At 48.6% G+C, this 16,864-nt stretch overlaps 1 protein-coding gene across 2 annotated transcripts in view; it reads left to right on the top strand.

Annotated features, from left to right (window-relative positions):
- Positions 1–14,121, top strand: part of SCARA5 (scavenger receptor class A member 5) — a 114,989-nt gene extending 100,868 nt beyond the window's left edge. For both annotated transcript variants that reach the window (XM_008519290.2, XM_070607365.1), the window contains exons 8-9: positions 3,758–3,952; positions 11,937–14,121. In XM_008519290.2, the coding sequence (XP_008517512.2) occupies positions 3,758–3,952; positions 11,937–12,073 (332 nt within the window). In that variant the 3' untranslated portion in view covers positions 12,074–14,121. The remainder of the gene's footprint in view (positions 1–3,757; positions 3,953–11,936) is intronic.
- The last annotated feature ends 2,743 nt before the right edge of the window (positions 14,122–16,864 follow it).

Here is a 16,864-nt window from a genome sequence, read left to right as displayed (position 1 = left end):
TGTTCCCCTCTACGCACTCATCACTACTTGGCCGTAGTTATATTTTTATTTGTTTCCTAGCTTTATTACTAGTCTCTCCCACTAAAATATCAGTCCATGAGGGCAGAGACTTTGTTCATGGATGTATCCATAGCTCCTAGAACAGGAACAGGCCCCTAACAGGTAGTCAGTCACTTATTCGACTAAACGAAGCAGTGAATGGAGTAAGTTCAGGCTGGCCAGAGCAGAAAGGATAAGGGGGAATCTCTGAACATCAGCCCTGGCTGCCCACGCTGCACCCAGCCTCTTCCTGTTATTTTGACCCAACACCCTGAACTCTGCCTGGCCTGCTCTGGGACCCACAGCATCCTCCTGCCACTTATTCCTCTACTTATGACCGCACACTGAGGCTTCTGTTGGAGGCCTCCTGGCTTGGCGTGGCCCACTGCCACCGTGACGGGGTGCTGACAGAGGCAAGGCAGGTCTAGGAGAAATCAAAGCTGACATCTCAGGCTCAGCCAACACACCCAGGGCTGAGCCCCCAGCCGGGGGGCCAGGCCTCATTTGTTGCTGCTGGCTGCAGGTTAGCTTGTCATTACCACTCCCAGGGGAGTTTCTCTGTCTCAGACCTGGCCTCTGCATTCCAGCTTCTCTCCACGTTTTCCTTCTCCAGGATTTCTGTGTTCTCTTGCTCACACTCAGCCTTTTTTGACAGCCCGGGGGGAGCTTGTGTTTTCAGTAAATCTCTGTGGGGAGAATGGTCAGGGATGAAGGATGAATACAAAGCAGCATTAGACATTACAAGGAGCTTTCTGGAATCATCCTGCTGTAATCCTTCACCATTGTGCCAATGGTGTGGTTTCCTGGTGGCTTCTTTGGTTCCCCTGTACAGAATGTTCCAGGGTTTCCCCAACCCCAGCAGTGCATAACAGACATGTGGCCTGTTCTGACTCCTCTCCTTTCTCATGTGGCACAGATGTGGGGCTTATCAATTCTGCCACCTCCTCCAGGGGTCTACAAAAGTCACAGTCATTAGAAGGGGGAATGCCCTAGCCCACCTGGCAGAAAAAAGAAAGAGATAAAAATAGTCCAAGGTGCAGTACTTATTGCGAGCAGAACTTGATAGAGTTTGCTGTTTTCTCTGACAGTTTACACAGGGGTTTTCTTTCTTTGTGTCACCTACTTGTCACTGTGTCACAGTAGTGTCCCCACCTCCACCCTACGTGTTCCAGGTGGTTTCTGGCCACAAAAAAAGACAACCTTGACTTCTTCCCTGGCCTTGGAATCACTGAAGCTGGAAAGAACTTCACAGATCATCTAATCCCGTCACTCCCAAGTGCTAGTCCCCACACATACGTTACCTACGTTACCTCAGAATCATTTGGGACACTTGTAAAAGAATACAGATCCCTGACTCCCACTGCCAGGATTCTGATCCAGTAGGTCTGAGTGTGCCCAGGAATCTGCATTTTCACAGCATTCCTAATGGTTTTGGTGTATAGCCAGACTTAAGACCCAATGAACACTCCACTATCTTGCCAAGGGAGGAAGCTCAGGTCCCCCAGGAATGAAAATAGCCCCCCATGAATGGAGGGCAGGCAGGATGGTGAAACGGATGTTCAAAGACACATCAGGAGACCTGCACTTCCATCCCACCTCTGGCCCTGACACTGTAACTCTCCAGCTGAACCCTGGCTTTGAGGTGATCTTCAGGCTTTTTCCGGCTGCTCCGGTGTTCTTTGACTCCCCAGAATACTCCTGTGGAGAAATAATGCATTGCTTTATAATGCAAAAGAATGAATCTTCATTCATTCATCTATGCAGCAAACATTTACTGTCCATTTCCTGCAGCCAGGCTCTGCGCTAAGCAGAGTTTGTAGATGATTGGGACAGGGTTCCAGCCAGTAGGGAGGGGAGCACACTAGGAGTGCCTCCCGTGTGTCAGGTGCTGTGCTCCGAGCTGAGCCGTATCCAGGTCATTTTACAGTTGGGGGAATTCCTTCAGAGATGCTATGAGACATTCTTAAGGTCATCCAGGTAGAAAGAAGAACCTTCTGTGCACCAGAGGCTGTTCTGAGCTCTGTACATCTATTTCCATATTTCACTGATTCTGTGACACCCATTTTAACATCTCTGAAATCAAGAAGCATCTAACAAGTGACACAATTTGCCACTGTAACTGGCAGAGCTTTTTCCTTCTTTTGTTACTGTTACAGCCGTCGAGTCAATTCCAACACAGCAGAGTGGAACCGTGCCCCTTCTTTCTGCGCCATCCTCTCACCTTCCTGCGCTGTATCAGACAGTGCTCTGCTGCTATTCATAGAGTTTCCATGGCCAGTTTTTTCAGAAGTGGGTGGCCAGGTCCTTCTTCCCAGTCTGTCAGTCTGGGAGCTCCACTGAAACCTGTCCACCATGGCTGACCCTGCTGGTATTTGAAATACCGATGGCATAGCTTTCAGCATCACAGCAACACAGCCACCACAGTATGACAACTGACAGATGGGTGGTGCGGTTCCCCAAGTGGGAAATGAACCCGGGCTGCGTGACAGTGCCGGATCTTTATGGTGATGTGCCTTACAAAAAGTGACATCTTAGATTTGGTGAACTACTATCTCCTGCTAACAGAGAGTAGGTGGCAGAGGCAAAGTCACACCCAGGCCTTTGGCTTCAAGCATTTTCATGCTCACAGCTGAGTGAGAAGGTGGACAAGAATGATAGACCGAAGGGCTGAGGCCCTTCCAGGGATCTTTCCACCTCCCGAGCTGCACAGCAGGGCCACCTGCCCTCTGTCTTGATTGTCCCTTGGTTTCCTCTATTCCCCCTTTCCCCTCCTCCCTGGAAGACATGATTGCCGGTCACCAGGTCTCAAAAGGCAGAGAGGAATCCAGCAATTGCACTCCTTGGTATCTAACCAAATAAATACTTGAAGACTTATGTCCACACAAAAACCTGCACACAAATGTGTATAGCAGCCTTATTCCTAATAATCACCAAAACTTGGAAGCAGCTAGATGTCCTTCAGTAGGTGAGTGGATACACTGCAGTACATCCACACGATGGAATATCGTTCAGCACTCAATAGAAATGAGCTATCAAGCCACAGACAGACATGGAAGAACCTTAAATGCATGTTACTGAGTGAAAGAAGCCAATCTGAGAGGCTACATACTGTGTGATTCCAACTATATGACAGTCTGGAAAAGGCAAAACTATGGAGACAATGAAAAGATCACTGGTTGCCAGGGGTTAAGGGGTGGGGAGGGATGAACAGAGGATTTTTCTGGTGAAACTATTCTGTATAGTAGTGTAGTGATGGATACATGTCATTATATATTTGTCCAAACTCATAGAATGTACCACGCCAAGAGGGAACCCTAACATAAACTGTGGACTCTGGGTGATCCTAATGCGTCAGTGCAGGTGTATTGATGGTAACACATGTAGCACTCTGGTGTGGGATGTTGACAGTGGGAAAGGCAGTGCATGTGTGGGGGCAGGAGGTATGTGGGAAATCTCTGTACCTTCCACTCAATTTTGCTGTGAACCTCAAACTGCTCTGAAAAAATAAAATCAATTAAAAAAAAATGGTGGAGAAAAGGAGGCTGATACAGGGCAGGGATGACACACTATGGTTTCTGCTGGCCACCGTCTTGGCCTTGGCTGTAGCCCGGCCCTGTCTTCCCTATGGAGGAGAGGTGTAGTGGCGAGTTAGGAAGGGTCCCTGGGCGGGCCCCGGTGTGTCCAGAGCAGAGCAGTGACTGTGTGCTGCTCCCTGCAGGTGCCGTGGAGGCCGTGATGATCCGGCTGGTGAATGGCTCCGGCCCACATGAGGGCCGCGTGGAGGTGTACCATGACCGGCGCTGGGGCACCGTGTGCGACGACGGCTGGGACAAGAAGGACGGGGACGTGGTGTGCCGAATGTTGGGCTTTCGCGGTGCAGAGGAAGTGTCCCGAACGGCTCGATTTGGGCAAGGTAAGGTGCTCTGGAGGAAAAGGACACAGGCAGCGGGCCCAAGAATCCTAGGACTGGTCTCCTCTCTAAAGCTCGAGTACCCTCGACGGCAGTCCTGCCCAGTGTTACCTGGCCTCTGCCGGAATACCTCCTGACGCGGGAAGTCTCTGTCCCCTAGGCAAGCAGGTCTGTCTTCAGACAGTTCTGATGATGAGAACATTCTTCCTTTCCTTGAATTGACTTCCTTTCTTTTCTTGTCTCCCGTCAGAATCCCCCCGGCCCTCGCCTCAGCCCTGTGTCTCAGGCATGTGTCTGATCCCACTCTCACTTACCACCGTCACATCGTTGTTATTGCCTAACGCTCGTGCAGCACTCCCTGTGTGCCAGGCTCGGTTCTAAACACGTTACGAATATTCACTCATTTAATTCTCACAAAACTAGGAAGTAGATACAAGTATTATCCCCATTTTCCAAATGAGGAAACAGGCAAGAATAACTTGCTGAAGGTCACAGAGCTGACAAATGGCAGAGCCTGGTTTCAGACCCAAGAAGGGAGCATGGGCTGTCCCTGTCCCTCTCTGCCCACATCTTCCTCAGACGAATATCTCTAGATACTTCATCTTGTCCTCATACGACAAGATTTCAAAGCCTTCACCATTTTGGTTGCTTTCCTTTCAACGTGCTCAAGCACATGTCCCTTCCTACAGATGGTACAAGAGACTTTGAGCAAGGGGAGACCCCTCCCGGGCAGACCGCTGATTTGAACCACTCATCCCTTTCCTGTTTCAAAGAGGACACTCTAGCCCAGCTGCAGTCTCCTTCTACGGCACTGTGTCTATCCCTCAGGCCAGCTCTCTGTGTTAGTCTGCTCAGCTGCTGTGATGAATACTACAGACTGTGGGGCTTAAACAACAGACGTTTATTTTCTCAGAGTTCTGGAGGCTGGAAGACTAAGATCAAGATGTTGGCAGGTTTGATTTCTCTTGAAGCCTCTCTCCTTGGCTTGTACGTGGCCGTCTTCCCCCTGTGTCCTCACATGGTCTTCCTCCTGAGTGTGTCTGTGTCTCCTCTTATGAGGACACAGTCAGATTGGATCAGGGCCCACCTTAGGGCCTCATTGAACCCTAGTCATCTCTTTAAAGGCCTTATCTCCAAATGGTGAGCATTCTTGGGTCCTAGGAGTCAGGCTTTCAACATCGGAATTTTGTGGGGACACAATTCAGCACATGACACTCTCTATGCCTTGGCATGCTCACTGTGGCCATCACTCAGGCCGATCTGAAGATCTACAGGAGCTGAGAGCACTGGCCATGGGCCCTCCGCTCCTCACAGCTGCCTTTCTCTTCATCCCCACTGTGGGCTGCCGTAATTCTTGCTCAGAATCTCGCCCCTTAGACCTCAGACACTGTTATGGACTGAATGTTTGTGGCCCCCAAATTCACATGTTGAAATCCTAACCCGCAGTGTGATGGTATTAAGAGGTGGGGACTTTAGGAGGTTTTTAGGTCACGAGTGGAGCCCTCATGATGGGATTAGTGCCCTTACAAAAGGGACCCCGGAGAGCTCCCTCATTCTCTTTCTGTGAGGATACACAGACAAGTCAGTCAACAACCTGGAAGGCGGCCCTCCCCAGAACCGGGCGAGGCTGGCCTGGTCTCGGACTTCTAGCCTTTAGAACTGTGAGCAAAAAATGTCTGTTGTTTATCAGCCACCCCGTCTACGTACTTTATTGCAGCAGCCCAGCAGACTAAGACGATAGCATTGACCGAAAGTGCCTCTTGGTGAAATCTGTTGTGACAGCTGGCAGAGAGTGGCTGATTGACCCCGCGCATCCTGGCCTCTCTACTTCAAGGTCAGAGCGCGGGGAGTTCAAAGGGGCCAGCTCCACAGAGGGCAGCCCACCGGGAGAGAGAGCACCTTCCTCCCACCGCAAGCATTGGGCTGGCTTTCAGCCTGTTTTCTTCAAGGAAAACTGCCATTTCTGATTGCATGAGGAACAGAAAGAGCAAGAACAGTCACTGCTTTTCCATTTTGGGTTCTAATGAGGACTTCTTCCTAACATGTGGAAGTAAAACGTTTTTGGGGAAAGAAAATCATAAACTCTTTTAGAGAAGTCAAAATAGGTCGTTTAAATGTCATGGGCCATTTTAGCCTAGAGCTGAGACTCTGCATCCTCTTCCATTCCCCTGTGATTTTGTATTGTGTGACATGTGAGGAAGCTCCAAAATTGCCCCTCGATTCTTCACACCAGTTGAAGGGAAGGCGGGCTTCCTTGCACGTACACATCAGATTTGCACCGTTATTTCCCTTTCATAGTTCAATAACTTACGTCATGTGATATTCGAGACCTTGGCAGGTAGATACCGGGTGTTATTAATGGGTACACAGTGGGAATGAGGACCTGGGCAAGGGAAGGGACTGACCCACCCGAGGCTTATCCGGCGCCCTTTTTCCTGCACTTCCTTCTTTCCCTGGCAGTTTCTAGGCACCTTCCATGGGCCAGGCATTAGGCCCAGTGCTGGGGCACAGAGTGGAACAAACCTAGTCTCTGACCTCAACATGCCCCATTTAGCGGGAGAGACAGATGTTTACAGATTCTAAACATCGTAGCATTGTAAACATCTAAGCATTGTAAGGGCTATCATGCCATAGCAGTTTCGGGGCAGAGGGCAAGAGGTGGCCGCCTCTCCTGGAAGCAAAATGGACTGTGCCTCAGGTCCAGATGCCCTCTGACCACAGCCTCCTACCCCACCAGTGCCCCGACTCTCAAGTCTTTGTACACCCACTCCTCAGCCTTCTCCCCACATCGGCTCTGTTTCTCTCTGCACCCTCTGGATGTGCTTCCTGCCCTGCCAGCCAGGACTGCAGGCCCATCCCTCTTCCCACCCTTACCCACGCCCCTGCTCCTCGTCTAGTCCGTCCATGGGTCCTGTAGATTCTCCCAGTGTCTGTCTCTCTGGCGTCCCTTGAATCTGTCCCCTCCTCTTGTTCTCATTACTCTTGCCACAGGCACTCAGGCCAGGGAGGGCAGTGGTTAGGAGCTCGGGCTCTGGGTCACAATCCCGTATCTGCTGCTTACTGGCTGGTGACCTGGAGCAGATTTCTTAACCTCTTCAAGCTTCAGTGCTTCCACTTTTGAAGGATGATTGCAAATGTTAAGTGAGATCGTGTACTTGGTCAAGCAGTCAGCACGGTGCAGGTCCCGTCGTGCACATTTATTTGCTGTCTGGTGGGTGGAGGCAGCGTGTCAGTTGAGGCGGGTGCAGTGGTAGCTCTGATCCTCCAGGAGCTGCTCCCCACAGGGCTGCCTCCCCTCCACCTCCAGGCTGGCTCCTGTAGTCTCCTTCCTCATGGCTGCCAGGGATCTTTCTACAGTGAGCACCTGCTCATGTCACTCCCCTGCCTGTGTGCTCAGTGGGTCTTTATTGCTCTCAGGACCAACTCTGCTTTCCTTAGCTTAGTACCCAAGGCCCTTCCTAACTGGCCTCTCACTCCTCTCTCACCATCCAGCCATATGCGTCTGCTGGTGTTCTCTGAGCTTGCGTAGCTATTTCCGTGTCTCCATTTCTTCTCAGGTGCTGTTCCTTCAGTCTGGAATGCCTTTCCCTTCTTCTTCATCTAGCTACTTCCTATTCAGCTTTCAAAGTAGGCTCAATTCTCACCTCCTGAGGAAGCTTTGCTGGCTCCTTCCATCCCCTGCTCCACGCCAACCCTATGAGTTAAATACCCGACTCTGTGCTCCCGTGGCATCTTCTGTGCACATCTCTCTCGCAGCACTTCTCCACTCTCCTGATTGCTGATGGATGTGTGAACATCTTGAGGGCTTTACTTTTATGGCTCCAAACCCCAGAATTGTAGCTGGGTCATAAAAGGTACTGAATAAACATGAGGGCAGGAAGTGAAGGAAGGAGGAAGGAGGGAGGGAGGAAAGAAAGAAGGAACTTCTGTGCCTGCCTGACCTGAGTCCTCCCCCGTGTAATATGAGAAACTGCCAATCCCTGGCAGTTCTCTCCGTGGTCTGGCACCATAACATTTTTCCTGGACGGGGCTCAATAATCAAATTATCGGTTTCCCTGGGAAAAAGCAGGGAAAGCCCTAAATGAGAGAGACCTAAAGAAGTCTCTCTTATTTTAGTTTAAGTGTTTTTAAATTTTAAATTGGCCCAAGAGCTGTTGGAGAGGGAGTGAGTGCGGATGGAGAAGAGGGCGGGGTGATGGCTGGAACGAAGTCTAGGAGGGGATGGAAGGGAACAGAATCTAGCAGAGCTGGGGGTTAGCCTTGTACCTGCAGAGAAGACCTTTCTGTGAGACAGACAGACAGACAGAAGGAGGTGAGGGTCGGTGCAAACACAGACGGATTTGTACGTGGGAGAAGGTGGATGGAATTGGGAGTGTTTACTTTTAATCGTATCATTATTAGCATTTGTTGCCCTTTCTTTCTGAGATAAAATTTGAATACTAGAAGATGGCTTAGTGCAAGGGTCAGCAAACATTAAGAGCCAGGTAGTAAATATTTTAGGTTTTGTGGGTCAGATGGGCTCTCTCACAGCTACTCAACTCTGCAGTTGTGCCATGAAAGCAACCACGGACAAAATGTAATCAAACGGTGGGGCTGTGTGCCAATAAAACTTTATTTACAAAAACAGCAGGCAGTCGGCCAGACTGACCCAGGGTTTGCCACTCCCCAGCTTATGTTCGTGCTGTGAACTGTGTACTGTGGCTCTATAAGGAGCGAGGACTGCACTGGCTGGATGTCAGAGTCCCGGGTCATGGTCTCTTCCCCTTAGTAGTTATGGGTCACTTAATCTTTCTGGGGCCTCAGTTTTCCTATCTCTTAAATTCTGTTAGCTAGCTGTCCTGCCTACCTGTGTGTGAGGCTCAGATAGAAGCCTGTAGCATTCAGTGTAACTTATTCCTTTTATGAATATTACTCTAAATAAACATATAGATGCTCAAATGTTAGGTCCACAAGGCAGAAATTTGTGTCATTGTTGTGCTTTTTTGTTCATTGATGTAGTCCAAACACCCAGAATAGAGCCAAGCACGGAGTAGGCTCTCAAATAATTGTTGAATGAACAGATGATAAGGATAAAATAAAATCTCTGCTTACTCGTTCTAACAATGTCATCTTCAAACGCCCCTAGTGCTGTAAGTGTCAGAAGACCTGGCCTCTAGTGCCAATTTTTCCCCCTCAAGATAAAACATCACGCTGTGGCTTCATTTTTCTGATCTGTAAAGTGGGAGCAGAGTCACCTACCCTGCTTAGCTGAGAGGGCTTGTCATGGAGCTCGAAGGGCGAGCCTGTGTGGAAGGGCACGCCTCATCTAGAGCACGGCTTCTCAGACCCGAAGGCGCATGTGAATCAGGGAGAGCTTGTGAAAATGCAAACTCTAATTCAGGTCTGGGAGGGCCCAAGACCCTGCATTCCTACCAAGCTCCCAAGTGATGCTGACACTCCTGGCCCTCGGGCCACACTTTGAGTAATCAGATGTCAATTCTAAAGTTAACGTGAGGTGCCCAGAGTTGTGGGAGTTCCAGCCTCTCCGACATGGAGAGGAGCAGAGATGGTTTTCGGGTTAATTGGCCCCTCGGCGAGGCTCTATGCTGCTATCTGCAGTGATGCAGATATTCAGTGCTGCTGATTTAAAGACCCTACTCTCATTTTATTAACTCTGCCCTGACCGAACATTAGCCAGAACTCCCTGGCTAAGCACCAGCTAGAGTTTGGAGGTTCGTGATCCTCTATATGCATTTGAGCTGGTGACCTTGGGTCTGTTCCGTGTTTGTCAGTCCCCTTTACTTGCTTCTTTATTTGCTTTGGGTGTGACTAATCCCACAGAGCTCTTGGGCCCACAGCCTTTTCCTGAGTAATTTGTAAACTGATGTGTTTTCCAGGAGACATTTAATCTGCGCATTATTGCAAGGCCTCAAAGGCTTATTGTGTAAGAGACACAGGGTATCCGGCCAGGGAAGAGGCTCTGGTGAAGAAAATCATCCAAGGAGATGGTGGAAGGAGGCCTCTCCTCCCATCTCTGTCCCCGAACTCACTGCTCAGTGATCCCTGGAAATCTCTGCATCACAAAACGCATCTGAACCACTTAGTCTGTGTGGGTGGTTATTGGGCAGCAAAATGGTTGAAAGGTCCCCATGACATTGTTTTTGTGGAAATTTCTCCCATGTAGTTCAAGAGTGAGTGACACTTTCAAGGTTTTAACAGTCAGTCCTGACAATTCCTCTAAGAGAAGTTGTCTGGCTGCTGAGATGGGACAGGGAGACGGGGCTAAGATCAGGGTATGGTATAAGCTCTGAGCTACCTTTTTATAGGGTTTTGGTGGATTTCAAAGCCCTTTAAAATACAGGAACTATTTATTACCTCCTTTGACTTGCTCAGGTTGACACAGCCAATAATGTTGGAACCCCGTTTATGACCTTTCACCTCATACTTTTTGGTGCCAGGTCATAGACCTGACAAGTTAGGGTGCTGGAGTGACCAACCATCCCAGTTAACCCAGAATTTACCTGGTTTTAGCACTGACAATCCCAGGAATCCCCTCCCAGTTTGAAAACTGAAATGGCCCCAGACAGGGCTGAGTCTTGAACCCAGATCTGTCCTAGTTATTGTAAAGCCCTGCTTCTTCTGCTGAATCAGTGCTTCTCAAACTTCAGTGTATAACCACTTAGTTGAAGTGTAGATTCTGATTCAGTAAGTTTTGGGTGGGATCCGAGGTCCTGCATTTCTAACAAGCTCTGGGTGATGCTGATGCTGCTGCTCCAGGACCACACTCTGAGCAGGAAAGGTCTAAGCCAGTCTTCCTTGGGAGCCCTGAAGCTCAGTCACCCTTCCAGAGGGCTTTCAAATGGGCTCCCACCATCTGGAGCCTGACATGGCCGCCAGCCCAGAAAGCCCACAAGAACCGTGGGTGATGGTCCTTCCAGTTCATCAGTGGGGGCTCCAGGTGACTTCTGGTGCAGCCCACTCCCCTCTCCATTGACCCCTCTGACCCCAGAGAAGCCCTCTCCATTCCCTCCTGGAGCCTCACCCAGCTGCCCTATTCCCCTGACATTCATTGAGGCACCTCAATGCCAAGTTTATGTCTCTTAAGTCTCAGGTACAATCCTGGGAAGGCCAACTAAAGGTTCCCCTGCATGGGCTCCTTTAGACCAGCAGGTTGGTCCCATTAAGAGCTGGTGAACATGACTGGCTGCAGGCAAAACTCAAATAGATTGTCTTAGGAACCTTGTACTATACTAATTACTTATGTTAGGGATGCTTCTTCCTATCATTAAATATGTGTCTGGTTACAATGTTAAATTCTGGGGTCCCCCAGCACTCCAGCACCACTGTTTTGGACTCATAAAATGAGACCATCTGCTTTAAACTTCAAAAGATTGGAGGTAATGATGGCACTGACCTACTTGATTATGGGGCACTGGATCTGTCCAATCCAGGATCTGTCTGACATTGTCCCTCTTGGTAGGCCTTGCGTGGGTATTCACCAACAAAGACTGTAAGATATCATATCTCAAAAGCTATGAAATGTGATTATATGTTTATATGTTTAATATACAGTGTGGGCCTGGGAGGCAGCAAGAATTGAGCTTGAGTTCAGACTCTGCCACTTACAAGCTGAGCAACTTTGCACCAATTGCTTTCTGAGCCTCAGTCTTCCCATCTATAAAATGGTTTATTAATACCTATCTCAGAGCACCATGGTGAGAATGGAGGAAGATCATATGTGTAAGATGCCCGACACATAGGAGATACTCAGTAAATACCATCATCACCACTATCAACTGTTATTATTCTGCCCTCCAGAAACTGAGCCTAGAAAATAAGTAGTTGGTCTTGGTGGCGTGGAGAGGGCAGGTGGGAAGCACTAGATCTGAGAACTGCCAGCAAAGGCTGGGACGGCCTGGTCAACGACAGACACAGCTGTGCTCCCATTTCTCTTCTGTCCTGCTCTCCTGCAGATCTGCTAAGAAACCATGTTGACTTGTTTTCACAGGCACAGGGAGGATTTGGATGGATGATGTCGCCTGCAAGGGCACAGAGGATACCATTTTCCGCTGCAGCTTCTCCAAATGGGGGGTGACAAACTGCGGACATGCTGAGGATGCTGGAGTGACGTGCAACAGACACTGAAAGTGGGAATGGCCTTGCTGCAGAGCCTCCTTCCTGCATTCCTGGGATGGGGGCATTGCTTGGGGCTACCCTGGCCATGCCTCTGTCCTGCCCAGTCCAGCATCCCCCTGCCCCGTATCCCTATCCCAGGACCCTGGTGGCCTGTCGGCATTCTCCTCCTGGACAACTGCTCCAAAGTGCAACTCTGGGATCTACTGCCTGTCTCTCCCTTCCACCAGGGTTCCTGCATGTGGAGCCCTGGTCGACTGGATCGCCATTTTGCCCAGCCTTCTAAACACCATGCCTTGGGCCTCAATATCCATGTTCCCTTTTGGTCTGTTAATTACAGATGAATGCTGAGAGTATGTCAGATCAAATGCAGCAGTGGGGACAGGAAGGAAGTATAACAGGTCATTTACTCTTCAGATAATTCCAAACCTCAGTTAGGCCAAGAGTTTTGACATCTTCCTTTCCAACAAAAGAATGATTCATTTTTCCCTCTTTACTCTGCCTCTGCACACCGTTTGTTAGTTTGTGGAAATGACGTAGAGGAGTGAGAGAGAAATGCAAGTCACCTGTAGGAATCAATCAGGATTTGGCAAAGGGGAGTGAACCTAACATTTATTGAGTGACTACCATGTCTGCTACATAGTATCTTGGGTGCTAAATTCATTTATTCACTTTGCAGCATTTCTACAAGGCATGTTAGCTTGGGTAAGACCTTACCGCCAGGTAGCACTCAACTGACCCATTCACTAGGCCTATAAGTCAGAAGATTGAGAATGACTGAGACCGTTATCTCTACTTGAACCTTACACCTGAGCAGGAAGCTCGGGTATAAGACATGTGTGACTAGAAGGTTACATACTCCAAAACCTACAAGGTGGAAGCGAAAGATCAGACATGACTGGCTGCCAGACCAACCATCCACATGGGAGGAAAGCGACTTGGAGAGTGACATGGGGGCTGTCTGGATTAAACCAAGACCCACACTCAGTCGTCTGGCAGTCAGGGTTAAAGGCAAGTCGCCTGTGTCTCAGAGCTGTTTGGAGGTGATGATATTGAACCTTCTGGGTCTCTTTGGGTGGATCCTGTGATCGGGAGAACACGTGTCCTGATGAATCCTATAGGAGTGGAAGGAAATGAGGATTCCCTATTACCTCTGGGGGAAGAAGGGGCTGTGGGCCCCTCTGCAAGTCCTCAATCTGCACCCCTCTCCTAGTGACAGGGAGATCACAGTCTGCTTTTGACACTGAGGAGGAGGTCAATCTGGACCATATACGTGTTCTAGGACTAGCGGAGGTACAAGGTAGCCAGTGAACACAGACCCACCTCACCTGTGGGAGTCATAGACTCATAGACATGCCTCAGATACACACTCACCTGTCATACCAGGTGAGCATTGGCTTGCCTGGGGAAAGCGACACCTTGGACCCTCCAGGTGTAGGACAGCAAAGTTCCTGGCTGCCAACTAAACCAATATGTGCTATTGGTTGCTCTTTGCTTACAACATGCTTGTTATTCATTAACATCCTAAGGATCAGAGACTCTCCTTCTGACCATTTGCTGTGTTTACACAACACGCATGTACTCATGCATCTTTTTCCAGAGCCAATATATGTATGCATATATAAACATAGCATTCTTTACTACATAACCCAGCACATTGCAAAGTTTGCATTAAAAAAAGAAAATACTAAAGATGGAAAGATGTCATATTGAATGAAATAAATTCCCAAATTGGTTCTGGCAAGAATCCAGTTATCCCACCAATGAAGACCCACATAATTTTCTTACTTGGTCTTTTCATTTGGGAAAACACAAGTCTTGTCTTACATCAAAAAGCTTTATGTTTTACATAAAAATCTTTATGTTTTACACACTAACAAGGGTGATAAGTGTTTGAACATTAAAATAAAAGTCTGCTAGTTTACATACCTACTTAAGAGGACATGGGAATAACCATGGACCTGTATTTCAGGGACTAAAGAAAATTAGGCCTGGCCTAAAATACATTAGACCTTTTGTATGAAAGAATTTCAATAAAGCTAAAAACATGTCACTGATAAGCTTTCCATTGCATCCTTTCTCATGAAAATCCAGTGACCGTGGGGAGGACTGCTGAAAATTGGATGGTCTGATCATTTCTCAGTGGGGATTGGTAGAATGGACAGTTTATGAGAAGCTGCCTTAATACTTCTAGAGGACAACAGACACAGTTTAGACCAAGAATGTGATGGAATGTGACGTCACAAGACTTATTTGGTAAACTAAGGAAAGGATGCCAAGCAACAGAATAATAATCAAGGCCCAGCTCTAAGAGAATTGCTTTTGTACCCAATAAAGAAAAGAACACCTAGTTCCTCACATCTCCAGAGTTCTGACTTGGGGATGTGCTCCCCTGAAGAGCTCCATTCATACCTAAGAAGGTCCAGAGTTAGGTACAAGGTCTGTGAAGTCACTGGGCCTCATTACCTAATGAGACACAGGAATTCCCAGGCCCAGGAGCCGAGCAGTGGGGGTGACCCAGACCACCACATAGTCCTGGTCACTCACTCATAGTTGGCACCTCTGGGAAAATCTAGTGGCCCCAAGCTGGCTGTGGGGCATGATAATGTGCTAAAAGAAATCAACAGAGAAAAGTTGACTTTCTGGAAATCCACAAAGGAGGCATCCTCTTTTTCTCCTCTAAAAAGCCTGGTGATACCCCGCCTCCAGATCATTGTGCTCCCCTTTCTGTAAACAGCCCCCGTGGAGAAGGGCAGAGACCCTCTTTTTCCATCCTTTCTGTCTACAAGGCACCACTTCTGCCCTCACCTCAAATGCCTATGAGGACCAACCTTTGGAGCCTACACCTGTTGTAGTTAAGCCAACCACTGTAGTGGACTAGATAGGTGGAGAGGAGTTACAACGGTCTCAACCACAGGTACTCCTCAGTTTCTTCAACTTTGTTGTTTTATGACCGTTATTCTAACATTTCTATAGTCAAATGTGTAGGGGCCGGCCCTGTGGCCGAGTGGCTAAAGTTCCGTGTGCTCCACTTCGGCGGCCCAGGTTTGTGGGTTTGGATCCCTGGTAGGGACTTACTCCTCGCATCAGCCATGCTGTGGCAGCATCCCATGTACAAAGTAGATGAAGACTGGCAACGGATGTTAGCTCAGGGTAAATCTTCTTCACCAAAAAAAAAGAGTCAAACGTGTGAATCACCTGTCTTTCTCTTCTTAGAATAGCTCTCCCTTCAACCCTTCATAGAACACCGCTCCCCCTTCCCTCCAGCTCCTCTCCTCCCTCTCCACCTTTAGCTTTTCGGAGCCGAGATGGGGTTCTGACTGACGGACTGGAGCTTTGCTATTTATCCTTCTCTACCAGCTCACTCCCCTGATTAGAAGAGGCTAAGGAGGTTTCAAGTAGAAAGACTCTCAGTCCCCTGGGTAATTCTCCCACTCTAGCTGGAGGGAAGTTGAACACTTCCCAGCCCTGTGTGAGCTTTGGTAATGGTGCTTTCCTCAGAAGTTGTTCCAGCTGGCTTCACGGGGTTCACACAGATTGGAATTCAGCTGACAACTCAAGGGAACCCTATGTACCTTTCTGAAAATTCCTCTGTGCAGCTCCCTACTCTTGGGTACTGTGCCCTGCAAATTCCAGCCACCTCAGCCTCCCCCGTCTCTAATCTTTGTCTCCTCACCTCAGTGAGATTGCTGGACGCTGGGCTCCCCTGGCCATGCTGCAGTCAGACAGAAAGCCTAGGCCAGGGTAGGCTCACCTCACATGTCCTTTTCTCAAGGGTCACAGTTCTGTGCTACCTGTTGTCCAATGTCTGAAATTAAATGTTTCAAGTACTTTGGACAATCTTCTGGTTATGACAGAGGAAGGATAATTCCAGTAAGAACTCTCTAATGGCCTGGAGTGGAAGTCCTCCTTCTGGGTATTTCTAGCCACAGAGAATCATAAGGGAAGAGCTTTCATGGTCAAAACACAACACGACGTGAGGATTTGACTAGTTCTGGAAAGAGAATCTTCAGGTGGGGAGGGGGCTTCCCCTTCACATTCTCTCACAGCCCCCACTCAGACTTCTTTCAAAGGTCAGCCTCCCAAGGCTCTTGCTTGGTTCTCCTTAGTACTGGTCAAGATAAACTAAGGGTGAGCAACAAGAGAATAATTTCGGGAAAAAAATAAATAAATAATAAAAACAGCTTTAAAACAGACAGTTCTCCAAAACAGAAGTCTTAGAACCTTTAATCATTACTTGAGTTGTGGTCCCAAAGAGCTGGTACAGATTTCCTGGCTCCTTGGCTGGCCCATTTCTTTCTCAGCCCCGCCTATGTCCATACCATGAGTGCTGTCTTACATGCCACCTGTGTTCTCCTCACAAGTAGAAAAGAGAGTGCTGTCTCTGTTGCCCACCAGGGCTCCAGTCACCTAGGGCTCATTCTGGGTCTGAGGGACAGACCTCTTCCTTCTGCAGTTGACGGATTCAGATCAGTTTTAATGGCCACAATTAATCACCCTTCTCTCCCAGTGGAAACCCACGCCCTACCCACAGGAACGGTTTTGACAAAGTTCATGCCCTTCTTTCACGTGTGTATTCATTTAATAAGTATTTATTGAGTGCCCACCAAGTGCAAGGCCCTGAACCCAGTTGAGGAGATGCAGTGGTGGAGCAACTGATTCAGGACCAGACTCCCTGCCCTCATGGACCTTACCTGTTAGCTCTTGTCCTCTTCACAGTAAAACGTGACACACACAAGAACAATAATATCCAACAACAGGAAATACATAGGGGAAGGGAACAGTGGACGGTGGCTGCTGGCC

This window comes from Equus przewalskii, chromosome 2 (assembly GCF_037783145.1).
Source record: "Equus przewalskii isolate Varuska chromosome 2, EquPr2, whole genome shotgun sequence".
Lineage (NCBI taxonomy): Eukaryota > Metazoa > Chordata > Mammalia > Perissodactyla > Equidae > Equus > Equus przewalskii.
The sequence above is the reverse complement of the archived record's forward strand: the minus strand, read 5'-3'. Positions and strand labels throughout refer to the sequence as shown.